Genomic DNA, 26,433 nt, shown 5'->3' on the forward strand with positions numbered 1-26,433 from the left:
TAGAAATATGGCGCAGTGTGAATGTGATGCATGATGGGACTGCGCATTATTAAACCAATGACAGTTCCTGATACGTTTGCCCATCCCATCGCCTTTGGTTAAAGCAAGGCGCTGGGGACGAGTGAAGGGACACCGGTGTCACACGAACATAATCAACGGAGAGACAGAATCTCCTGCCACACCGGTGGGGGCAGAAGATTTTGTCGCTATGAAATTATGGATGCGTTCGTTTCGCTTTCCTGGGTCGACCCCGGTCTGCCCCGGTACGTTCAAATAGCTTTGACGTCATCCCAAGGGCTCACCCGGGTCAGCTCCCGGTGTCCTGCTTGTGGAGTGGGTCTCTTGGGGTGACCCGAGGTACTTGGTGTCACCACGAGAGGGCGAGTGTGATACTCGATTAGCTCTTATCAGGCTCACCCACCCGAGTGAGCACCGCGGTCGAACGCTCTTTGTGTCGTCTCCCTACCCTGCCCCGAGTCTGCTAGCGCCATCTTTTGAATTGAATTTCTTCTGACCAATGATTAATTAGGACACTCAGCCCCGTGCTCCTTGTACGTGGAAATGATATGCTACTGTGGTAAGACCTTGGCTGGAACCACTCTTCTGTTGTATTTGCCAATAATGATGTGGTTGCTAGTCTTTTTATCAAGGTTTCCTATAGACCAATCTCCGCCCATCTTCACATTTCACCTAGTAGATCCATGTCATACGTTCGGCGTCCCCCGTCTGCCCCTGGTGCGTTCAGCGTTCGAATAAGACGTCATTCCAGGGACTCAGTCGGGTCAGCCCACATCACACAGTGCCCTGCTTGTGGAGTGGGTCACTTGGGGGGGGGGGGGCGAGGTGCATGTCGTCACCACGAGAGGGCGAGTGTGATCGTTCTATAAAAGGGCTCATCCGAATGAGCACCGCGGGTCGACCAGGAACATTAACTTGAAGTTGCCTCGGATTGGACGAGTTGGTCTTTAAAAAGCGAAGGTAACCGTTCGTTATAAATGCATTATGGTTGGAAAGATATTAAAAGTATAGAATACAAAGATCCACACAAGTTTGCCTCAAAATTGCGTGGTTTCCTTAATGCAAACTAACGGTCATTTATGGGGAGTCAAACGACTCCCATTAATGGCCGACCGAGTTAGTCGACGAGAAAAAGAAAACCGTGCAATTTCAAAGCATGTTTGTGTGGATAATTGTACTCTACTTTTATATCATTTTACTACCCAGTATTATGCATTTTATAACAAACGGTTACAACCGCTTTTCAAAGACCAACTCGACCGCTCCAAGGCAACGTGTTAATTTCGAACGCACAATATAGGGTGCGTTCGTTTAGCTTCCCTGGGTCGACCCCGGCGTGTGGCGTGATTTTTTTTTCCAGGAAGAACGTGGGTAATTATCTGCACACGTTCGTCCTGGGGAAAAAAATTCGCCACACACCGGGGTCGACCCAGGGAAGCTAAACGAACGCACCCATAGATACCACACTAAGCGTAACCTCCATGGTGTAACGTTAGATAATTGCTACAGCCCGCCCTCAAACATTGTGCATTACTATGGGTGCATTCGCTTAGCTTTCCTGGGTCGACCCCGCAGTGCTCACTCGGGTCGAACGAACACTCGCCCTCTCGTGGTGACGGCATGCTCCTCAGATCACCCTCAAGTGACCCACTCCACAATTATTTGTTTTACTATTAATTGTCCAATAGTGTCCACTCCCATAACAAACTCCCAAACCATAACTTCAAATAAATGAAAAGTACACGAAAACCTAACAGAGGAGTGTGTAGTATGTATATTAAATAGCAGAAGTTATTGGACGCACACAGAGCTGGGTCTGTGTGCACTATGTGTGCGGTCAACCGTGTCAGAGGAATAATTATTGTGTGATGGTATTTTCATACAAAATGTACATAAACAATGCATGCACGTACTGTACACTGTGTGACGTCTACGCACAAACTACTGCATACAGCCGGCTGCGTGAGATCTTTACGCACGGTAAAGTACACCTTTGGTACACCCAACTGTCAAAAGTGGGTGGGTGTTCACCGTACAGTCAGTACACGTCGTACACATGTGGTGTTGGCAGCTAAAACTCTACCAAAGCTACATACTACACTGTGAGAGTTAACAAGGTCACAGAGTCCTCACTTTCGTTGTTGTGCACGCAGAACGCATCTAACCACAACAGTGCCTGAAAAGGATCAAACTCTGCCATTTTTTAAAGGGACAGTTTTCGTCGCTGTTGTTCTGTTGTTCTGTGACCATTTGGGACCATTTTGCTGAGTTGACCAGGATCCTATACTGCCTCCTCCTCCACAGTAGACGAAAGTGAATCCAAGCACCTTTCAAGTACGTTGATTTTGTGTCAATTCCTGCTGGCAGTGCCACATTGTCTGGCGTCTGGTTGCGTGGGGAACTAAATTTATGTTGACAGCAATGGTTCGGTATGCACCTTTTGAAGGCGAGGTTGTCCATCTAGCAGTGCAGTGAAAGTTCATTGCGTGAATAAAAATTCTACAGAGGGAGTCAGAGCACCACCAGAACACCGTTGTTTTGTTTCAAGCTGAAAGTGAAAGTAGTTTAGCTGAGGACCAGTCTCCCGAAATACTCCTTGGTGGTATTTCATTCAGTTTGATTTGGAAGCTTTTAGGTGAAGTCGACAACATCATGAACAGCAAGGGCAAGAGGATTCGCAAGAAGGAAGGTGTGTTGCAGGTTAAGTTATCATCGCGTTCAGCTCTGGGCAAGGTGAGAGTCTGGTATACACATTGGATATAAAAACAACGATATATTATGAAAATCGGTCTCGACAGTTCTGTATAGAGCCTACCATCCGAGTCCTCTTGTTTAGCATTCGCAGTCTCACTTATATTTAGTTACGTGAACAAGCTAATGAATATATTTTTATATCAGCCCCCATGATCCTGATTGTTTTTTATTTTTTATTTTATACATTTCGTTAAAAGTGAATGTTATCTCAATGGAAATACTGTAGTGGGGTGGACCAATGGGCCAGCCCCCCCCCCCCCACACACACCCACACATACAACTAATGTGTTGATGCTACCGTTAATAATAATATTGTCTTCCTCAATGCGTTTACCGAGTGGTGCTTTATGGTGGTGGGGGGCTTGGGGAATATTTTGTGATGTAGTCACACTTACTTATATTAAGAAGCAACACCATTTTTAATTGAATGAAAGCTGGGCATGTACTGTTTTGGACTTGTCTTTGATTTGGACAATTTAGCCGAAGAGGATGAGGCAAGACTCATGATTTGAATTTTTTTCCTCAGCTTGAGCCTATAGGCTAAATAACGGTATACATGCATGCAGTTTAAACCGGTTTGTAATCGGTGACGGGTGTTCTCCATTCCTAGTTTACAGGGGCAACAGTTTATAGAAACTCCTTTTAAAGATGTCAGTTTGCCTTCACATTCCTCAGACCTTACAGCTCGATCATATTCCACACTATGATTTTATACCGTCCCTACGAATAATAATAATTAGTAATACTGTAATTTGGACGTACACGTGAAGTGTAATGTGTACCCCTTTTCCCCATGTACCGCACACTATTATACTGCTAGTTTTGTTCATGCTAATTGTATGTGACCGTTCCAATCGCGCGTGATCCCTTGTATAAACAATTAGCATCACTATCAAAACAAACGATTTTTGGTGAGAGAGAGAGAGAGAGAGAAGAAGGTCTTATAGAAAATAATAACAATCCAATCAGTTAAATAAAAACAGCGTATTACTATTTTGTTTTGATTTCATGTTTTCAAATCCCACTCCACGCTCTGAGCTCTGAGATTCTATGTATTTGAGCAATTGATACATCGATGGTACGTCCAGTTGGAAGTTGTTTTTATGTTAATCATTGATTTGAAGAAACAAAATGAGGTTGTGGTTTTACCTGTTTGTGTATTGTTGTAGTTTAGTTATTTGTGTTGGTTTATAAAGTGAACAGATGACGTTGTTTCTTGAAGAGTCAGCTGGAATTTGGACCTTGGATCAAAAGTTTTTTTTTCTAGGTTGATCGAGTCGTCTCAAAATTCGTGATGTGTGTGCATATCAATTAATTTAGATGACTAAAGCTACAGTTATCATTGTAGGGCATTTAATGTGTCAGTGCTAACCGCACTAGCACTACTATAGACTTGTGGACAAGTCGTTAAATCGGCCCCACGCGCTGAGATAGTGGTCTCGCGAGATCACTGCTCTCGCGCGAACTGATGGATCCCCGATTTCGATGTCGAAATCGGGGATCCATCAGTTCGTGCGAGAGCAGTGATCTCGTGAGACCACTATCTCAGCGCGTGGGGCCGATTTAACGACTTGTCCACAAGTCTAGCACTACTACTGTTTGTATACAGTTTAAATGAGGCATGTCAATCGCCTGTGCCTATCCCCGTGGAATGTTTACTGAGTACGATAATCCCATTAAATAGATAAGAAGTTATGGGGCAAAAAAGGGGCTCAGGAGTCGTGACGGTGTCACCCTCAACATGGTATGACTACCCGCCGTCACAGCACCGTGCATGTGGTATAATAGAAACAACGCATTTCATTTCCGAAGTTTGTTGTTTAATCTCGATCATTTGTAACAGCACACTATTTCTTTATGAAGATTTCTAGAGTAAGCCTTATGCCTATGTTTACAGTCAAAAGGGGGTGCTCCCTCATTAGATTCATGAGAAGAAAAACAAGGGAAAAAAAAGGGAAAAATCTACGATGTTACTATTAATAATCCAAAACTTATCTGAACGTTTGTCATTTTAAGTGACTCTTTTGTCACCTTACTACCTTAACAGTATTCAATTGGTATGGCTGGCTTGTTCATTGTTTAAAAAAAGGAAAAAAAGGAAAAACAAGAAAAAAAACCCCAAAAAACATCAATTTCATTTGAAGTTATAAAGTAGCATAATAGGTGATTTGCTTATGTCGAGAGAAACAACAAGGTAACCCGGTCACGTTGGCTTATCAAAACAAAACGATATGAAGGTCGAAACATGTCCGTGGTGTGAACAAACCTGTGCAGTAGTGTGATGCTTGCCACTCCACATAAAACCAATATAATTCGGTATCCAATTAATAATGCAAATTATGACGATGACTTTCACCTTCAACTTTGATATGATCAAAATGTTCGATGTTTAATTAAATAATATATACGATCGTCGAATCAATCGTTCACAAAAAGGCGTTATTAAATATTCACAGTTAACGGGAAGTTGCACGTTTGGTAATACTCAAAACACTAACTTAAAAATTGATTTGGTAACGAGCAATGAAGAGCTGTTGATAGTATAAAACATTACTAAAACATTGTGAGAAACGGCTCCCTCTGAAGTAGCATAGATTTTGAAATGGAGGTAATTTCTCACAAAAATAATAAAATACTTTTGATCCTTTCTGAAATCACACAAATCCAACAAGGGTGTTTTCTCTTTCATCGTTTTCTTCCAACTCCAATGACCAATTGAGCTCAAAATTTACACAGGTTTGTCATAGTTATGCATTTGTTGTGATAAACCAAGTGAGAACACTGGTCTTTTACAATTACCAATAGTGTACCTTCCCTTTAATGTATTTCACATTTTTTTGTTAGATAACTGGATACGTCACTGTTGACCTATAAACCACCATTTCCTTGGTTGGTAACCGATGCTGTTTATACCTAAAAGCTTTTGGGTTGTTGTTTACTGGGATGATTTTGGTTTTAATAACATGTTTTTTTTTTTTTTTTTTTTTTTTTTTTTTTTTTTTTGGGGGGGGGGGGCTGTCCTCGTCGAATGATAGTTGTCCCCAGATCACATTGTCCCCCGTGCATGTGGATATTTCACCTGCTTTCACAAACATTTTCCCTTCTTTGTACATGTACCTCCATGGTACACGTCAGGTCACCTCGACCTCTTTTGGCCCGACCTTGCTCGTCATTGATCATGGTTGAACTTAACTGATCACTAGATCGGAAGTATAATTGATATAAATTTGGATTATAATCAAGATATGTTGGTTGTTACAAGTCTACCATAACATTGGCAGGAACAACAACGCGTTTTACATGTTCTTTTCAGCTGGTAACATTGTTGAATTAAAGACATTGGACACTATTGGTAATTGTCAAAGACCAGTCTTCTCACGTGGTGTATCTCAACATATTAAGCTTACAATAACAAACCATTGACAATTTGAGCTCAACTGGCCACCGTAGTTGGGAGATAACAATGAAAGAAAAAACACAATCAAAATCTAAATCCGAGGTTTCGAAACAAAATACGTGAAAAATTACTTCTTTCTCGAAAACTACGTTACTTCAGAATGAGCCGTTTCTCACAATGTCGTATTATCAACAGCTTCCGCTACTCGTTACCAAGCAAAGTTTTATGCTTGATAAAATATCTTGAGTAATTACCAAAACACGGTGACCAAAATTAGACACCGTATTGGTGGTTTTGTTGTAAACACTTTCCCGAAAACAGGGAGAAGAGGGACACATAAATTGTGTTGAGATAAAGGTTCAACTACAGACTGGATGATTAAAAATTAATGCACATTCCTAACAGGAAACAGTGGTTAATAATTACAAACTTGAAATAAATATGTTTATTTATAAACATTTGTATAGGGAAACGCGACCTTGGTGGCAGGCTGATTTCAAGTTATGTCAATTTCCCCCAAAATTCCCGATCGCATACTTCCCTCCCGGCCCGTAAATACAGATGGAATATTGTTTTGCCAGATGGAATTTATACAAGTGGGGAAGAATATTGCCCGGTAGCAACCCAAAGGCCGGATATGTGTAGGAAATAGCTGACGTTATAAGGACATGTTGTCATTCTATTCTGAGTTACAATGTCAAAGTTAAGGCTTTCATTGGACCTGACCTCTCCCGGAATACCGCGAGTTTTTGTGTTTACAAATCCATCAATTTTTTTTAACCACGTTTGTGCAGTGACATTATTCTCGAAATGTCACAATAGGCCTACCACCAAACATTACATTCTCTAAAAAGCAAATAATAATGATGCCATTAATTTTTAAGAGTGATTACCAATTGAGACTTTTTGTTTATCAAGCCGTTGGCCACGACATGAATCCATACTCACTGTGAATGTAGATGCGCGTGTGTATAATATGATTTATTGCCTATAGATTTAAGTTTCAGTTTAATTAGTCATCAAGTTTTTGAGAAAATAGAGAGAACACTAACAGAGCAATGTTATCATGCAAGGGAGTCGCGTAAGTTACGTTGTATACGCATACATGCTTAAAGACAGTGGACAAAAAGTACCTTTTAACCTTAATTCATAAGTGGACTGTCAAACTATAATAAAGACCATGTTATACCATTTTTTTTTTACACGGTTTGTGTATGTCTCATTAAGGTAGCTCGTGGAAATATTTCGGTTAATTACCACTGGCGTGAACGAATTTCAAATTCACAGCAAGAGCACGTGCGTAGCACTATCATACAGGATGCACCCCGCGTTGATACATGCAGAGATATGACCCGATTTCACACGGTTCGTGTACTTGTGTAGTTTTTGTCACGGTATGATTAATTTTGCATCATAATTTGTTCGCACTTAATTTAAATTTGTCAGAAGTGTTTAAACATTAATTACAAAATTGACCTATTGTGGGGAATTTTAAAGTCACCTGGAAGTGGTATTTTTTCAAAATAAAGCTTTTGTCACTAATATATGTGTCTTGATGAGTGGAATGATAATAAACAGTTAACTAAGGTTTTAAAAAATCAGTTCTTATGTTATTTACAAATTTAAGAGTAGACCCCGACCCGAGAGGGCGCTGTTCGTGACGTCAATCGAGGCAGGCTTTGCCTGTAATGCGTAGAGTAGACACAATTGCAAAGTACATGTACGGACCAAGTCGTGAGTTTGCACGTTTCAAAAAACAGTTTTTTATTATTTTTTTTTCCGGCAATGCCGACCAGGTGTATTTTTGCTGAATGCAGAAAAACACTTTTTGAAACGTACCAACTCACGACTTGGACGTACATGTACTTTGCACGTGTGTTTACTATACGCATTGCAGGCAAAGTCTGCCTCGATTGACGTCACAAAAGGGGTAGGCGGAGTCAGCCCCCCAAACAACTTTATATATTTTTTAAACATATAAATCGTGACAAACAGTTACTAAAAAAATTGTCTTATTGTTCGTAAGCATATACTCTTATGTTTGAAAGAAAAAAAAAAAATATTTCCAGGTGACTTTAACGGTCGGTTTTCTGTGCCCACACTCGTGGTGTTAATTATTACTCTCTGGATAAATCGTAACCATTTGAAAATATACTGGTTCACAATGAAACCATGACGTGCCGAAACAAAAGTTCTCGTAAGATTATTAACTCAAGGATTTGGTGATGTCCTGAGAAAATTAAGTTGGCAGTTTTCAAGTGTCAATATCAAAAACTCCCACACATGAGTAAGCTTTGAAATACATCTGGTTAACTTCTCTTCATTGAAAAGCGTTTGGATAAAAAAAAAAAACAAAAAAAAAAAAAAAAAAACATCAAGCTTAGAAAGACGTTTGAAACCGTTTGTTATCAAAAACATAATGGTTTGGAAGATGTTAACAGTTTTAAAAGTTTAACATAAAAAAAATTAATGCTCAACACAGTAGGCCTCGATTTTGCATGGTTATGCCCATTACCAATAGTGTCCACTGTCTTAAAGGGAGGGTACACGGTTGGTAATTGTGAAAGACCAGTCTTCTCACTTTGGTGTATCCTATCATAACCATAAAGTAACAAGCCTGTAAAATGTTTGGCTCAATTGGTCATCGAAGTTGCGAGAAAATGATGAAAGAAAAAACACCCTTGTTGGACGAATTTTTGTGCTTTCAGATACGAATAAAAGACTCCTAGCTAGAAGTATTTTATTATTTTAGTGAGAAATTATCTCTTTCTCAAAAATTACGTTGTTTCAGAGGGAGTCGTTTCCCGCAGTGTTTTATATTATCAACAGCTTTTCAATGCTCGTTACCAAGTCAGTTTCTAAGTTTATATTTGTTTTTTAACCTATTGTGTACCTTCCCTTTAAAACAGTAATACATACACAAACACACAGTCACAACGAGAAACCAATTGGAGGTGTCGGAAAAGTGTTTTGTCACAAAACATAATATCTATAATTGTAGGACATCCTGTATACTGATATTTACACTTGGATACTCCTGCCTCGTTTCAATTCGTGCCAACCACTGTTTACTGAATCCGACACTATTCGTGATAGTTTGACCCCGCCTTTCCACACGCTGAGAAGGTTAAACAGGGGAACAAACTTTGGAATGTGAAGGGCGCCCAAACAGGTCGCAAAAAATGGTTCACATTAAAGGGAGAACGTGGCACAATGTCCCAGTCTCTAGATTTGATTGGTTATATTATACATTTTTTTTTCACAGGAAGGAAAGTCTATGAGGTGTGTGCCAGCGAGTCACATTATTAACTATACACGTGGGAAAACTGTTGTGTTTAGGCCACTGTTTTGGAACCGATTTTAAAGACAGTGGACACTATTGGTAGTTACTCAAAATAATTATTAGCATAAAACCTTTGTTGGTAACAAGTAATGGGGAGAGCTTGATTGTATAAAACATTGTGAGAAATGGCTCCGTCTGAAATGACATAGTTTTCGAGAAAGAAGTAAATTTCCTTGAATTGAATATGATTTTGAAACCTCAGATTTAGAACTTGAGGTCTCGAAAACAACCATCTAAACGCACACAACTTCGTGTACAAGGCTGTTTTTTCTTTCATTATTATCTCGCAATTTCGATGACCGATTGAGCTAAAATGTTCACAGGTTAGTTATGTTATGCATATAGATACACCAACTGTGAAGGCTAGTCTTGGATAATTACCAATAGTGTCCACTGCCTTTAAAACGTGTTATGCTGGCTCGTGTCTGTAAAGTTTCGTTTTTCTTTAAAGTGTCGTTTCCGTGTGACAACCCTGACTGTTCAATACTTATTGGTTACCGTCGTTACGCACTCCAAAATCGCTGGGGTCAGAGTACACCCGGATTTTTGGTACCATGTTTATAATAAATTTGTTCACGTGATTTGCTTTTATGGCTGAAATTGTTTGTGCATAGTGCAAAACCGTGTTTATTGAAGCGGATGAAGGTTCGCAAATTGTTCGTCAGTGACCCCTGAAATATTTGACCATATGATTAAACAATGTAATTGGTCAAACTGAAACGGGATCCCAGCTAGAAAAAAACTACTAACCAGTAACCAAATAATTATTGTTTAAACAAGTTTCCAGGTCACGACTGACGAATGATTTGGTGGTGCCCCCCCCCCCCCCTCCGGACCCGGGTCAATTATGGCCGGGAACAGCGTATTGCCATTCCTCAAGAGAAAAACTCATTACAGAAACGCTGTCATTACGGTGTAAACATGACATTTTGAATACAGTTCAAATAAATAACCAGTTATTTTTTAAAGAAAGTTAATGTTGTTGTTTGGTGTAATGTTTTGATTATTAAAAGCTTTATCGTGGATTGAATGAAATGCTAAAGCTCAAAACCAATAATGTAGTGTTCCCACAAAATGACAAGTCCTCGTACCCATGCCCCATCAGTAATTGATTGAGTTTGACATAAGGGGGTCGATGAGTCAATTTCTTGCAACCTCTGATAATGTTGAGAATACATTCAGCCGTGACCCATTTTTACAAAAATACTGCTTAACATCAAAACACGAATCGAATTCCATGCAGAGGTGGACCAGTCACATGAAATGAGCATTGTATGGCAGTTTAGCTGGTAACCATGTTGTGATAAGCAGGGAATCTTCCTGCTAAGCGGCGTCATGTTTTAGACCCATTTTTTTACTTGAATCGGTGCCAGTTGTTATTGCTCAGCCCCCTTGACACATGGCTGACGGTAAACCAGGAAATTAATGTCTAGACTAGAGTAAACGGTTTAGATGGAACGTGTGGTGGTATAGAAACAAAATACGAAATGTTAAAGGCACTATACACTTTTTTAGAAAATTCATTTAATAAGTTGATATTTTACCAGCCTGATGAACTTCTTTCAGGACACTATACACACTGTTGGCAATTTACTCTTAAAATAATTGTTAGCATAGACACAAACTTGGTAACGAGCAAGTGGTAGAGTACAAAACAATGTGATAAACAGCTCCATCTGAAGTAATACGGCTATTGAGAAAGAAGTAATTCCTCACTCAAAAAGGAAAATACCTCAGCTGAAGCTTTTTATTACATGCGTTTGAACACACACAGAGTTGTGTGAGAAGTTTTCCTTTTTTTTCGTTTCTTTTTTCATTTTATTATTCACTTGCTTCGATGACCAATTGAACCCCAATGTTCACAATTGTTTATTACATTTTTATACACATTATGTTAGGCTCCAAGTAAAAATACTTGTCTTTGGCAATTACCAAACTTGTTCAGTGGTGTTGTTGCCGTTAATACACGAATCTCGAAGTGCACGCTCGACTATCGCGTTTTATTCATTAACAACCCTCTGTTCATTTTTTGTTTCTTTCTTCTTTTTTTTGCGCTATTGACTTTGAAAGGAAGTAAAGTTTGTTAAAAACAAGATTCTCTCGGGGGTGTTCAATAGAATCTTTACAAAACGTTCACAAACCAACTACAACTGAAGTTGTGCTGTACTATTTTTGTGTGAGCAGGAAATGGTATTTTTTTGACAATTATTATAGAACCAATGCGATGGATAAATGTATTCAACTCTTAAAGGCAGTGGACACTGTTGGTAATTACTCAAAATAAGTATTAGCATAAAACCTTTCTTGATTACGAGTAATGGGGAGAGGTTGATGGTATAAAACATTGTGAGAAACGGCTCCCTCTGAAGTGCCATAATTGTCGAGAAAGAAGTAATTTCCACGAATTTGATTTCGAGACCTCAAGTTTAGAACTTGAGGTCTCGAAATCAACCATCTAAACGCACACAACTTCGTGTGGCAAGGGTGTTTTGTTCTTGCATTATTATCTCGCAAGTTCGAAGACCGATTGAGCTCAAATTTTCACAGGTTTGTCATTTTATGCATATGTTGAGATACACCAACTGTGAAGGCTAGTCTTTGACAATTACCAATAGTGTCCACTGCCTTCAAGTGTGCACATTTTTGATGAGGTGGTGATGGTTCTCATGGGAAAGCAGCAGTTCTATCTACCTCACTTCTATAATAATAAAAAACAACTTTTCGCACAATGTTTCTGATTTCACACATTCATGCATGATATTCTTCTTTTCTACTTAAGTATATTGACCTATTTTTCTGCCATTTGAAAATTCTGAAAATTGTTATTTATGAGCCATGGAAAGCATATTAGTCCATTTGGGGTTTTGCATTCAAATTTGTAGCCACTGATCAGCAGGACCAGCTTCGTGGCACACTAGTCCACCAGGTTTTTTTTTTAAACATAGTCACATAGTCCATACCTTAACTAGCATTAAGTATTCCTCCTTTTCATAGGCCGAAATATCAAGCCTGTATTTTACAAAATACACAATATTAACCAACTCTGATGAACTTTTTCTCGTCACGATGTCATTGTAATAGTACATAAAGCCAGCTGAGAATTTGGTTTGATTCCGTCCAATGACTCGTAGGCTCCACGATTGATATGCGCTTGTAGGCTGTTTCATTTAACACATTTTTGGTGTCACTGGGGCAGTATGTTTATTTTATTTAAACGTTGACTTGCATGATCCAGAACTTCTTTCACGCTGTGAAATTTCAACACGCCGCCCACGCCAAATAATGAGTCATGCCGCCATGAGATAAACGATCGGGGCTTTTCTGGTAGTGTTAACGGATATGATTACACCATGAGGCTAAAGGTTACACTGTGTGAGAGACCCGTGTGTTTATAAACATCTGAGACAATACGCTGAAAGCTACGAATGAATATTTTTGTTGTATCTTAAAAACAAAATATAATAATCAAATTTGTTAATGAAAGATCAACTTGTTTATGAATTTTTGTAATAAAACACTAAAAGCATGTGGGGCGGGGTTAATATCAAAACGCTCGATTAGTTCAGGCGACTTTGGAAATATACCTGGTGAAATTATGTTTAATATCGTAAAACAAATTAGTACATGTCTCACAATTCATTATATAAGCATTGACCAATCTAACACAATAAACATGGGGGGGACCTCTGGGAAGATACTGATCACATTGTTGTTAAAAATCGTTGTTAGCAGTTATTATTCCTATCGCGGTTTCGCCTTTTTCCAAGAAGTCTGTTTTTTTGTAGGTTGTATCCGTGATCAAGGAAGGCCTATCTGATATCAATCTCAAGTTTGCGAAACCAAGTTCTTGTTTTTTGTATGTGCATTTACCTTTAGGATATGTGTTGTGTATGTCTATAGGCAACCTTGTGCTAGACTAAACAACGATGATACCCCACATAAATGCAATACCCCACACAACTTGTCGTGCAATTGTTGTAATGTTTTTTTCCTTCGAAGGTATTTTTAATTATGTATAAAATTATTGTGCGCCCTTTTCACTTCGTCACATTGATACGTATCTGCCACAAGAAGACTCCGCATACCTGTATATTGCAAAGGAACTTCGCATGCAATTACCCAATGTGACAACAAAGTTAATTGCTTTTCCCACATTTCTTGTTATACCATTACTATCGCACGTTGTTTTGCCACAAATGCAAAGTTTCGAAGGCGGCAGGAAAAACATTACTTTGTAACAAGTAGTGGGGAGCTGTTGATAGTATAAAACATTGGGGGAAACGGCTCCCACTATTGTATTGTAGTTTTCGAGAAAGAAGTAATATTTCAGTAATTTGGTTTCAAGACCCCATAACTTGATTTTGATGTATCGAAATCAAGCATCTGAAAGCACACAACTTCACGTGTGACAAGGGTGGTTTTTCATACATTATTTACTCGCAACTTCGACGACCAATTGAGTTCAAATTTTTAAAGTTTTAGTCTTGTTTGCAGTGTTTATGCATATCAAAATGTTGAGATACACCAAGTGGGAAAACTGGTCCTTGAAAATTACCAGTAGTGTCCAGTGTCTGCAAGTATATAAACATATTTAAACAAGGTATATGGAAAATAAAAGAAATGGGCGGGTAATGAACATTTATTAGTATCTTTCGAAATTTGGATTGATGGTGTGCTTTAATAACACGTATGAGTGGCATTGTGTTGTTCGGGTCCATCCGCCATTTCAACCCCCATGTTCCATGCAGCTGCACTCGAGAAATTTAACCAAACCCCAGCCTTGGTCTTTCAGCTGCTGTGGTTTGTTCAAACATTTGAACAACACTTTAGCTAGTTTGGTTTCTCTTCTGTTTTTCGTACACATTTCCTAAAACAACATACACAGTAGGCTTTACAATTATAGACCGAAAGTTTACGTTGTTAATGATTATTGGAATGTTATGCTCTTTTCAGGCGTAAATGGTGACGTCATTTAGTAGTCTTGATGGGTCCAACTCGGTTGGAACATCAAATGATTGTTATAATATATTTATGTTTATAAAACCAAATTATGCTTTAGAAGTGAACTTAATCATTGTATCTCACATGCACGCCTAAAGCAAACATGTAAACAAGGATGTGTGCAATGTGAACCAGATCAGAAGGACCAGGGTTCTGAAGGACGCCCTCGTGTTAAAGGCACTGTACACGTTTGGTAATATTGTCAAAGAAAAGTGTTCTAACTTGGTGTATTCCATCATAAGCATAAAATAACAAGGTTGTGAAAATTTGGGCTCAATCGGTCATCAAAGTTTCGAGAAAATTATGAAAGAAAAAAACACCCTGTTGGACGATTTGTGAGCTTTCAAATAGGAATAAAAGACTTCTACCCTAGCTAAAATTATTTTGTTATTTTATTGAGAAATTACCTCTTTCTCAAAAACTACGTTACTTCAGAGGGAGTCGTTTCCCACAATGTTTTATACTACCAACGGCTCTCCAATGTTTGTTAATAAGTTAATATTTGTTTTGAGTAATTACCAAACGTGTACCTTCCCTTTAATGTCAAATGTTCATAATGCTAAAAATGTATTCTAAGGTTAACAGACAAAAAGGCAATGTTTGAATTGTGTAATGAATTGTTATGTAATTCATATGTTCGTTTTAAATGGCCCAATTCAGCCATTTTGGCGACGGTATGATTTGTAACAACGGCAGGTTTGAGATGGGATTGTTCATTTGCTGGTACAATGCAAATGACACACAGTCTTGAGCATCATGCAATGAGTGAGATTGCTTTAAAGCCATTGGACCCTTTCGGTACATAACAACAAATTAAAGTTCACAGATTTACAAATAACTTTCAGGGTTTACAAAAGGTTGTGGTGAAAGACTTCTCTTGAAATATTAATTGCATGAAATGCTTTACTTTTTTAGAAAACAGTAAAACAATATCAATTCTCGTCAACGAGAATTACGGATTTATTTTAAACACATGTCATGACACGGCGAAACGGGCGGATATGAGGGTGGGTTTTCCCGTTATTTTCTCCCGACTCCGATGACCGATGGAGCCTAAATTTTCACAGGTTTGTTATTTTATATAGAAGTTGTGATACACGAAGTGTGGGCCTTGGACAATACTGTTTACCAAAAGGGTCCAATGGCTTCAATAATGGCAATTGCATAACATTGCAGATTTGAAATACATTATAATTTGTATTGTAGAGTACCAATCAATGGCAGCGACTTTGCTAATTGCTTGCCACTCTGTTGAACTCTGTTCAATACACACATTTTGTTAATTGCAATGGGGGTCAAATGCTTTCTAATTACACCATGACTCTGTGTCAAATTCAATGACTGCAACTTCGAAGGAACAATTCCCCTAATTATTTTCATATCTCCTCCTGACCACTTGCATTCTTTCAAAAGAACTTTCTTTGTTTTGTTCCATTATAAAGGCATGGAAGCGCAAGTGGGTCGTCGTTCAGCAGAACACCTCCTCGTCTGGGAAATCCCTCCTACTGGAGTTGTACGTGGAGAAAGGTGCCTACCACAAGACGGTTACCAGCCTACTACTTGAGGGCGTCGTGAGCGTCAAACGAACTCGATCAAAGACCCAGGAGCACGCTATAGAGATATCCTCGAACTCCAAGGTTTTGTTGGGTGTGGGGGCAGAGAGCGAGACCGATGCACAGGAATGGCTGAGCATGTTCCGCATGAACCTATTGCCGCCTGTGAAAGAGATGCAGTGCCCACCTGGAATTCCAGAGGGTAAACTTTGCATAACATTCTCTTTTTTTTGTTCCAACAAGGTTTTGCATTCATCAAAAGGCACAAAAGAAAATACAGTGGCATGCGATGGAATTTGAAAGGATCTGGACACCTTTAATAATTCTTAAAGTCCAGTATTCTGACATTGGTGTATCCCAACATATGCATATAATAATACAAATAACAATAGATATAATTAGAAAAAGTATCCATATGGCGCCACCACTTTTTCATTCCGTATGAAATAATATAGTATCTAATTTAACTCGATGAGATATCCCTTTTTGTAAAAAAGGGTGAAAAAGTGGTGGCGCCATACGGAAAGTTATTCGATATTTGTATAAGTATTTTAAGTAATTATTACCAACAGTGTCCAGTACCTTTAAGCTGCTGTTCTTGGTATGTAATCGTTTGAAATAATTCAATTATAGTATAGGATTGTTATTTCCGTTTTATGGAAACTTTAACAGGATTTGGAGTCGTGGTTGAGTAAACTGCCTCCATGGGATTGTTTACTGAAGGGCTTGTATGGTAAAACATACCATGTCCATGCATCCATGAAACCTTTCTGAACCAGACAGTAAGCCATTGTCTGAAGGAGCGGCTCTGGCTACTGTTATGGCTTGATGTCCTTGTCGTCATGTGTTAACGTATAGGACATCGTTTGAAAGACCCTTAGTAACACTCTGTCGCAGCCACAGCCATATGTGTAGCTGCCATTTTGGTAACTGCTATGGCTTGATGATCTTGTCTTCATGTGTTTGAGTGGAGGACATTATTCCTTAGCAAGCCATTTAGCAACAGTCGTACCCATAACCATACCGGTACCTGCCAATTTGGATAATGGATAGGCAATCTGAACAAACATAATGTTGTAATTGTGATGTTATTTAGGAGCTCTTTGACCTTGAGGGTCAAGTCCTTTGCCCCAACACTGCATTTAACCATTCTGTTAGGCACAAAGAGTAAACACGTATGGCTAATTAGGTCAGTAACTCGTCCTAACTCGAGATAAGACTAGTCTTAAATTTTTGTAAAAACCAAACCCTGGACACATTAAGTGTTGTCATAGACCGGTATCCCCCCCTAGAGAATGCAAGAGAACACCATTGTTGCACAAGTATGTGTGCTTCCAGATGCCTTTGAAGAGGCTTTACGCCTGAAATATTTGATCAGATTCAAATATTTGAGTTAGGAATTGCCTCTTGTTTTCCAAAACTAGGTTACTTCAGAGAGGGCCATTTCTCATCAGAATGTTTTTATACAAACAACAGCTCTCCTTTTCTCAGTACCAAGTACCTGTTCAGGTTCATAATTATGTTGAGTAATTACTAAAAGTGTCCATGGGTAAATTTCACCAAGAGTTCTTTTCCTAACTAAGAACTAGTACCAGTACATATAAAAAACTAAAGGCTATTCCTTAGTGAGGACTAGTCTTAACTCTTTGTGAAATATACTGCAGTTCATGTAAACTGAATGAAGATGATGGAATTTCAAAGACAATGATCGCAAGAATGGACAAAAAGTAAGCATTTTTACCCATTGATATTTGACACTTTTTTTTTTTAATTGCGCTGTTTTGTTGATTCTTACAGATTTTGTACGATTGAGTGTGGTCCCCAACAAAGATTCTGAACGTGCCCACCTCTCTGGTGATTACTACGCTCATATCTCATTGACTCACATCAACCTGTATGACACGAATACTGGCAAGATCGACCTGGACTGGGACCTACGACACCTCAAGAAGTTTATGCTCATCTCAAAGTGTCACCAACTGGATTTTGAGAAGATTGTGCATATCATGACGAGCAAGTAAGACAGTTGTTTCTTATTTTCCATTTTGATAACCTTAAAAGTCTACGAATGCAAACTTTACCTTTAAAGCATTAACCCTGCTTCCAATGACTGCTCGATCTTGTGGAGGCACTACTACTGGGGTGCTCCCCACTAACTAAACTCCTAAAGCATTCAGTGCCGAATGTTAAATATTCGAAACATACTTAGAAGTATCACAGCTTTTCATTAAAGACACTGGACACACTATCGGTAATTGTCAAAGACTAGTCTTCACAGTTGGTGTATCTCAACATATGCATACAATAGTAAACCTGTGAAAATTTGAGCTCAATCGGTCGTTGAAGTTGCGAGATATCAATTTAAGACAAGAAAAAAAAACATGGTCACACAAAGTTGTGTGTTTTCAAATGCTTGAATTGATTTTTAAAACCTTAAATTCTAAATCTTAGGTCTCGAAATCAAGTTCGTGGAAAATAACTTCTTTCTCAAAAACTACGTCACTTCAGAGGGAGCTATTTCTCACAATGTTTTATACTATCAACCTCTCCCCATCAATATTAATCAAGAAAGGTTTATATGATAATAATTATTTTGAGTAATCACCAATAGTGTCCACTGCCTTTAACTCAGACTCAAATTTCATCCTCTGTTTGATTTGACATGGGGAGTACCAGGACCGGACGAGTTGCTCTCACTCTAACACAAAACAAACCTACACCTATTTAAGTTATCACACTTTCATAGCTTGTTCTCACTGTTTTAACCAAATCATGCACTTATTCATTCATTCTCCCTGCTACTGGACACAAAGTCTGTTTCTTTCTTCTAAGAAAAAGAAAAGTTTGGCAACCGAATGTGTTGTACCTTACACTTGTACACAAAACAAAACCATTGGGTTGTCAATTTTCATCAACATTTCACATGATGTATTGAGAATGTCAGAAAAGTATATTGTCTTGCGCATGAAATTGCAATTTGTGAAACAACATTTGACTGTATTGCACTTTAGTTGTAGCATTTTTTTAATTAGTTTCAATTGCTTAATTTGTTTCAGACGTTCTGTGAGTGGAGAAGGAGAGTTTATCTTCTATAGCTCCAAGGGGAAAGAGCTTGTGGAAAGCCTGTATGAGAGACTGAGCAACGCCATGACAGTAAAATCTCGCCGATCTAGATCTACCTCCATGCTCTTCGAGATCACCGCCCTAGAGCTCGAGCAGATGTTCAAGGATGCAGATCAACCCCCGGAGGAAACTCTTCAAGAGGATGAAAGAGGAGAGGCGGAGGCAAAGGGGGAAACAGATGGAGCAGTAAACGGGAGTGCCCCAGAAGATGTACCGGTTAGTAATGGGGTAAAAGCCAATGGACAAGAAGCACCTAAAGAGGTAGTTGAGCAAACTCCAGCTGAAAAACAGGAAGATGGAGTTGAGGTGATTGCGAAGCAAGATGAGCAACAATCTGATGAGACTCGAGATGATGTGACTCAGAATCAAGAGGAGGTGACTCAGAATCAAGAGGAGGTGACTCAGAATCAAGAGGAGGTGACTCAGAATCAAGAGGAGGTCACTCAGAATGAAGTTGAGGTTACTCAGAATCAAGAGGAGGTGACTCAGAATCAAGAGGAGGTATGTCAGAATCAAGAGGCGGAGAATCGGAATCAAGCGGAGGCGACTCAGAATCAAGAGGAAGTGACTCAGACTCGAGAGGAGACGACTCAGAATCAAGAGAAGGTTACTCAAAATCAAGAGGAGGTGACTCAGAGTCAAGAGGTGGTGACTCAGGGTCAGGAGGAGGTTGCTGCAGAAATAAATGAGAAAACGGATGTTGCCATTGAGGTCATAATGGATGAAGAGGCTATCACAGAAGCATCTGATACCAATGTTACAGACGTTGAACAGCAACTTGACAGTGTCAGCTCACAACATGAAGACAACCCGAATGGTAGACTTGCTGAGGATGCCCAAGAAGATGACAAATGCAATCAAACCAACCCAGATGAGATGGATTTGGGGGTTCAAGCATCAACTGGTCCTACCGAGGAACAGGCCGTGCCACCTGAAACTAGTGTGAATTCAGACACACATGGACCAAAAGAGCTTGAAGTAAGTTTGACCCAGGTTAATGAACAATGTGTTACGATTGATCAACATGAAAGCACAACGGATGATGGTGCTGGTAAAGAACAGAGCACAGATTTAAAGGATTCAAGTGTTCAAGATGGACAGAGTCAGTTGTCATCGACTGTTGGTGATGTCGAAGAAAGTTTCACAATCGTTCCAACTTCTGAAAAAACTCAGGAGACAGCGAACATAGACAAAAATCAACCCACCACCACTTCAGCAGCTATCGCCCAGGAATCAGCAGAACACCGAGATGATGAAACTAGGTTAGATGAAGAGAAATCAGAAGTTCAACCTGACGCTGTAAATGTACCAGCCTCTAAAGACCAGAAGGAGCTTACAGAAACGGACACTGAACACCAACAAGTTCTAGCAAAGCCAGCTATAACAGACGTCGAGGTAGTTGTTACGAAACCAGTTAATGTAGATGTCGAGCAAGTAACAGAAGCTGAAACGGAACAAATAGCAATTACTGAAGAACATTCTAGTAAAAACCGTCAGAGAGTGCCAGAAGTGACCGAGGAGCAAACAAGTAACAAAGCTGGTGAAACTGAGGTGGTAGATGCTGAACGTGGTACAAAGCCTGAAGAACTTTCTGATTCTGGGAAACAAGAAGCTCCATTAGGTGACCAAGAACTCGACACAACCCCTGTTACAGTATCCGTTAATACTGATGGCGAACCTGAATCATCTACAGTATCCAACAAAGAGCACGTCACAACCTTGGAGGTGAAAACTAATGAAGCATCTTCGGAAGAAACTGCACCAGCCATTGTACACGAGCACAACCCTCCTTCAGATGAGCCTCCTAAATACAGTGAAGCTGATGTAGCTGTGACAGCTGTTGGAGATGTGACACCTGAGGTATCACGAACTGATGTGGTACCTTCACAGAGTGAAGGTAATGTTGATAAAGAAGTGGTAACCCATACCTTCCAACTGTCCCTCTTATGGAGAATGCCTAATTAAAAAATAAGGACAATCCCTAATTCTGAAAATATTTTAATATTAAAAATGCAACTAAAACAATGCTGTGAATGTTTGTAATGAAACTGTCAGTCATAGTGAGTTTGTGGCCATGATCTTAATTTTCTGAATGTACACAAATGTCTTAATCCATGAAATCCATTTAGTGAATGTAACATGCCCATGTAACATGCCCATTTGTGTCTTTGTGCACAAACTCAACGACAGTCTGTGTGGGTGACTAGAAACACAGATCTGACGAATGTCCCTATTTCTGACTTTGCTATGTTAGCAGGTACGAAACCCTCAACAACTGAGACTAGCACCAGAGAAGTCTCAAGTGAGAACATTCCTGATGGACAAACTAAGTCTGGTACGGAGAGTTCATCAGAGTCGCCCCGACAAATTCCTGCTGTTGGAGAAGAGACTAGAGAGGATGAGTTAAACTCCAACCAGAACAACAGCAATTCAGATGCCACTGGGGTGCGCAAAATCAGCAAGACGATCCCCCTGCCGAACAGTTTGACATCGAGGATGGCTTCAGCTCTCCGGAACGCCCAGAAGCGCAAGGTGTCAAGCTCTTGCCCTCCCAGTCAGGAAACGCAGACTGAGTTCCTGTCATCGGAAAGTCAGCCCTCTGATGATACACCAGGTGAGAATTGGTTCCCTACTTAAAGGCAGTGTACACTATTGGTAATTGTCAAAGACTAGCCTTCACAATTGGTGTTTCTCAACATATGCATAAAATAACAAACCTGTGAAAATTTGAGCTCAATCGGTCATCGAACTTGCGAGACAAGAATGAAAGAAAAAACACCCTTGTCACACGAAGTTGTGTGCGTTTAGATGGTTGATTTCGAGACCTCAAGTTCTAAACTTGAGGTCTCGAAATCAAATTCGTGGAAATTACTTCTTTCTCGACAATTATGGCACTTCAGAGGGAGCCGTTTCTCACAATGTTTTATACCATCAACCTCTCCCCATAACTTTCACCAAGAAAGGTTTTATGCTAATAATTATTTTGAGTAATTACCAATAGTGTCCACTGCCTTTAACAATCATTCAAAATAATAATGGTCATTTATAATGCGCCGGTATCCATCTAAAGATGCTCATGGTGCAGTGACACAACAAACAGAAAAAAAGTTATGATGAAGTCCTCATTAGATGAGTCTTGATGGAAGTTTTGAACAAAGCTGCTGATGGAGAAAGTTTAACATGATCCGGCAAGTCGTTCCACAATGAAGGGGCAGCAGAAGTAAATGATCTTTCAAAAGTCAATAATTGAGTGCCACCTCGTGCCTGTGGGTTTACAATAAGATGATGCAAGCAATGTTTCGGTTCCCCAGAATTTGCAATCTCAATATTAGGTGACCTGATATGATTTTAGGAATACTACACCAACTAATGGATGCATATAAGTGCAATAACGCAAAATATAATCACAAAGTGAAATCTGAACTATTCCATTCCAAGAGGTTAAGCCGATTGGAATGGAGAACTCATTCTGTGACTAAAATTATCATTAAACAATGAAACAACAAAATGCGTTCGAAATTCAGCTGACAGACCCTTCTCACATTTGTTTTCACGAAATACACAAAACAAGACACGGACTCGTCCCACCCTTCACTCTGAAAATTAACAACTCGATGCAGTTGCCAACCTTGTTGTCCGCTGTGGCAAGACATTGTCTCGTTTGGAGAAACAGGCAAGGAGCGATCACTGTTCGAAACCATGCTGCGGAAATATAATGGCTGTTAGAGCAGAACGCATTACCTTCCTTAAATAGGACTCCTTAATTAAATTTGGAAGCGTCCCACGTCCCAGCATTGGTAAAATAAAGTATGAAACTTGATGCAAGTTCCGTCAATCTAATGACAGATTAATGTCTGCAGCAGATAAGTGTACATTGGGCTGAATGCTTTTTGAGAGCTTGTTTTCCAACTATCGTTAATGTAAATAACTGCTGCTATACATGGACATGTAGGCTGTAGACTGAACATCCAAAAGAACTGTCCTAATGTACTACTTATCCAATTTATTTCAGAAATAATTGTTTAACTGGACCTGATGGTTTGAACTTCACTGTTGGAGACGTCTTCCTTAATGGAGTCTGCTCAACTCGCCAATGTGTTGATTGTCTGGGTAGACAACATGCTGCTGTTTTATGATGTCACCTTTTTATTTATTTATTTTTAATATGAAAGATCGCTCATCATCGCAAGGCAAAGGCAGCCACTCTAAGGTGAGGGCTTCACTGATCTGGGCACGATCCAAATCACGTCGAGATGAGGGCTATAAACTGGTCTCGACCTAAATCAACTACCACCAGGGACATGTTACCGCCCTCTCCTGGGGGCTGAAACAGGGTAACCCCTGTCTCACTGCCATTGGTATGTGGGGATGGGTGTCATCCACTATAGGAGCATGGCTGGTGGAGCAGAGAATGCACTACCGTCCCAACTTCTTTGCAAAGCAGTGGTTAAGTGCCTTGCTCCAGTACACATGTCATAACCGGGTACCGACCCCGAACCCTGCTGCAGACAACACCAGAGCTTGTATCCAGTGAACTTGATCGCTCGACCATGACATTACTCTAATGGATGACTATGTATCCTATGCCAACTACTGGATTTAGTAAGACTTGAGGGTGTCACAAACTTATGATGTCATCTGTACCAAAGAGGAACCTGGAACTGGAGCCTTAAGTTACTAATATCGAACAAGTGAAGTAATCGTTGTTTTGCAGACACTGTTTATTGGGGGGAAAAGGCGTTAACTCTATGGAACTTTACTTTAATATTGTTTTATGATCGCTTGATGTCTCATAAAATGGGCCTCTGCTATCGACATCGCAATGCAACATGGAGAGCATTCTGACCACATGTATTTGGATGTACTGTTTTTGATGTTATCTTTAATGATTTATCTGAGGTGTGGACAGGTTTTGTTGAATGTTAAACTCTATTTTGAATTAAGACAACAAGGGTGTTGACCCTTTTTTTTGCAGCAATGGCTGTATTCCACAAGACACTCACTATGGCATCAAAAACAAAAGGATTTGTTGTTTTGGGGAATTTCGATCGAACATTACATGTCTTTGTCCAATCACTTAGCATGTACTTGGAGATAAAGGATTTGATGATTACATGTTCTTTTCGATCTTCCTATGTCCAGCTATTGTTAACTAAAACTGCTACAAACTTGCTAGAAAACTAGACATCTCACAAAATGGGTTTTTGCCACAATTTATTTTTGATTTTTTACAATGGCACTTATTTACGCGCTCTCATTTTAATTTTTTTGCCCAAAAGTGCCAAATTTTGACATATTAGCCCAAACCATGCTTTACATAGCAGTGTGAGTTTTTGCCCCTCCCACCCTCACACACAACACCTCTGTAACGAGTATGTGAATATCTAATGTAATTGTTTTACCGATATTTAAGTTATAATATTATTAACATTGCTTTGATGGCATCATTTTGTTCACAATAATCAAAGAAAAAGTTTAAGTCAAAGTTTGGCTGAAAGGTTAAAAATAGCCTTCTTCCTTTGTCTAATGACTTTTTTTTTTTTTTTTTTTATGAGTTGGCTGCAGTTTCTTTTATTTTTGGATGTTTTATTTTTGTGTTTTATGATGTAAATTAAAAAGATGGTTGTTTTGAACGGCTAGGTCTCGAAACTGATACCTTGCTTAACGGGGAACATTGGACTTGTACAATGTCCACCATTTTTAAGTTAATTTCCTTTTGTGAATGTAGACTCCTAAACTGGTAGACATAATATGAACACGTTAAAGGAACACGTTGCCTTTGATCGGTTGAGTTGGTCTATGAAAAGCGTTTGTTATGAATTGCAAATGGTTAGATAGACAAGTTAAAAGTACAAACATGCCTCGAAATTGCACGGGATTCATTTTACGTCGCGGAGAAACATGGTCGGCCATTTTTGGGAGTCAACATTTTGACTCCCAAAAATGGCCGACCGTGTTAGTTCGCGACGTAAAAGGAAAACCGTGCAATTTCGAGTTATACTTGTGTGGACTATTATATTCTACTTTTAAAATATCTGTTAAAAGACCAACTCGTCCGATCCAAGGCAACGTGTTCCTTTAATGGACTGTAACATAGTGCAAAAGATAATGCAGTGTTAATAATTATCATAAAGCTCAATTTCTGTTCCCTTCTGTAGTTCGTTAATACATCAAAGTGTGTAGATTTTAGTGCTGAACGAAAAAAAAAAAAATATGTTATTTATTAGTGAGAGAATGTTGAGTTGGTATGAAGTTTATGTTTTGCTGCATACAGAACAGGTCCCAGTTTCTTAGCTTTGCATATCACGGATATATTTGCGTGTGATTCAGATCTATATTGTGGGTATTGTCATGCAATTTGGGCCAGTTCTTTCATGAAAGGCTCTGGACAGTATTGGTGATTAAAAAAAAAATAATAACAACAATAATAACATATTACCATGAAAACTTACTTGGTAAGGTGTAATGGAGAGCTGTTGATAGTTTAGCATATTATTAGGAACGCAGCCCTCTGAAGTAACGTAGTATTTGAGAAAGAAGAAATTTCCCATCAAGGGTGTTTTTCTTATATTATTCTCTTGCAACTTCGGTGACCAATAGAGCCCTAGCTTTGTTATTGTATGCATGTTGGGAAACAACAAGGTGAGAATGCTGGTCTTTGACTATTAGACCTACCAAACGTGTGCAGTGCCTTTAAATTGCATGCATGTTAAGCATGTGAAAAGCTTACAATAAGTTGTGAAAAAAAGTTAGGAGAGTAGTGTACATCAGCGTTTCCTTTAAACATTTATATATATAAAAAAAAAAAAAAAAAAAAAAAAAAAAAAAAAAAAAAAAAAAAAAGGATTTGCCTATTTTGTTTTCCAATTTTGCATTTTATACATATTGATTATTTTTTTATATAATACATATAACTGGCTTTTGTATTCTAACGCATGTATGTGTACCATTATATACTTAACATTATATATTTAATCAGGAATGTGAACTTAGTAGTTATTTTTAATATTAGATCCAACTTTTGCACAATTAATTTAGCAAAATTAATTTAGTATAATTTAAGGGGATCAGCATTGCTTTTATAATTACACAAACACATTATGTGTACTGCATGTATATGAATGCACGGAACGTCTATAATGTAGGGCCGATGAACTGAATTTAAATGATTTAAAGGCAGTGGACACTATTGGTAGTTACTCAAGATAATTATTAGCATAACACTTTTCTTGGTAACGACTATT

The 26,433-nt window shown here is 39.0% G+C and overlaps 1 protein-coding gene across 2 annotated transcripts; it reads left to right on the top strand.

The window, feature by feature from the left end:
• Positions 1–1,920: 1,920 nt before the first annotated feature.
• On the top strand, positions 1,921–25,022 carry LOC117289096 (dentin sialophosphoprotein-like). 2 transcript variants are annotated; one of them, XM_033770055.1, is made up of 6 exons: positions 1,921–2,751; positions 15,956–16,268; positions 17,864–18,083; positions 19,123–21,086; positions 21,444–21,803; positions 23,202–25,022. In XM_033770055.1, exons 1-6 carry the CDS (start codon positions 2,671–2,673, stop codon positions 23,213–23,215), a joined length of 2,952 nt encoding a protein of 983 aa, XP_033625946.1. In that variant the 5' UTR covers positions 1,921–2,670; the 3' UTR covers positions 23,216–25,022. The 2 variants fall into 2 exon arrangements, with proteins under 2 accessions (XP_033625946.1, XP_033625947.1); XM_033770056.1 differs by having other exon boundaries at positions 1,922–2,751; positions 21,447–21,803.
• Positions 25,023–26,433: the final 1,411 nt, after the last annotated feature.

This window comes from Asterias rubens, chromosome 4 (genome assembly GCF_902459465.1).
Source record: "Asterias rubens chromosome 4, eAstRub1.3, whole genome shotgun sequence".
Classification (NCBI taxonomy): Eukaryota; Metazoa; Echinodermata; class Asteroidea; order Forcipulatida; family Asteriidae; genus Asterias; species Asterias rubens.

What these genes read in the sequence shown, in the direction of transcription:
- LOC117289096 (XM_033770055.1), top strand. Translation starts at nt 2,671, where the DNA reads ATGAACAGCAAGGGCAAGAGGATTCGCAAGAAGGAAGGTGTGTTGCAG. An exon ending in CGCGTTCAGCTCTGGGCAAG is followed by an intron (nt 2,752 to 15,955) that starts GTGAGAGTCTGG and finishes TCCATTATAAAG; the next exon opens with GCATGGAAGCGCAAGTGGGT. An exon ending in GGTACCTTCACAGAGTGAAG is followed by an intron (nt 21,087 to 21,443) that starts GTAATGTTGATA and finishes TTGCTATGTTAG; the next exon opens with CAGGTACGAAACCCTCAACA.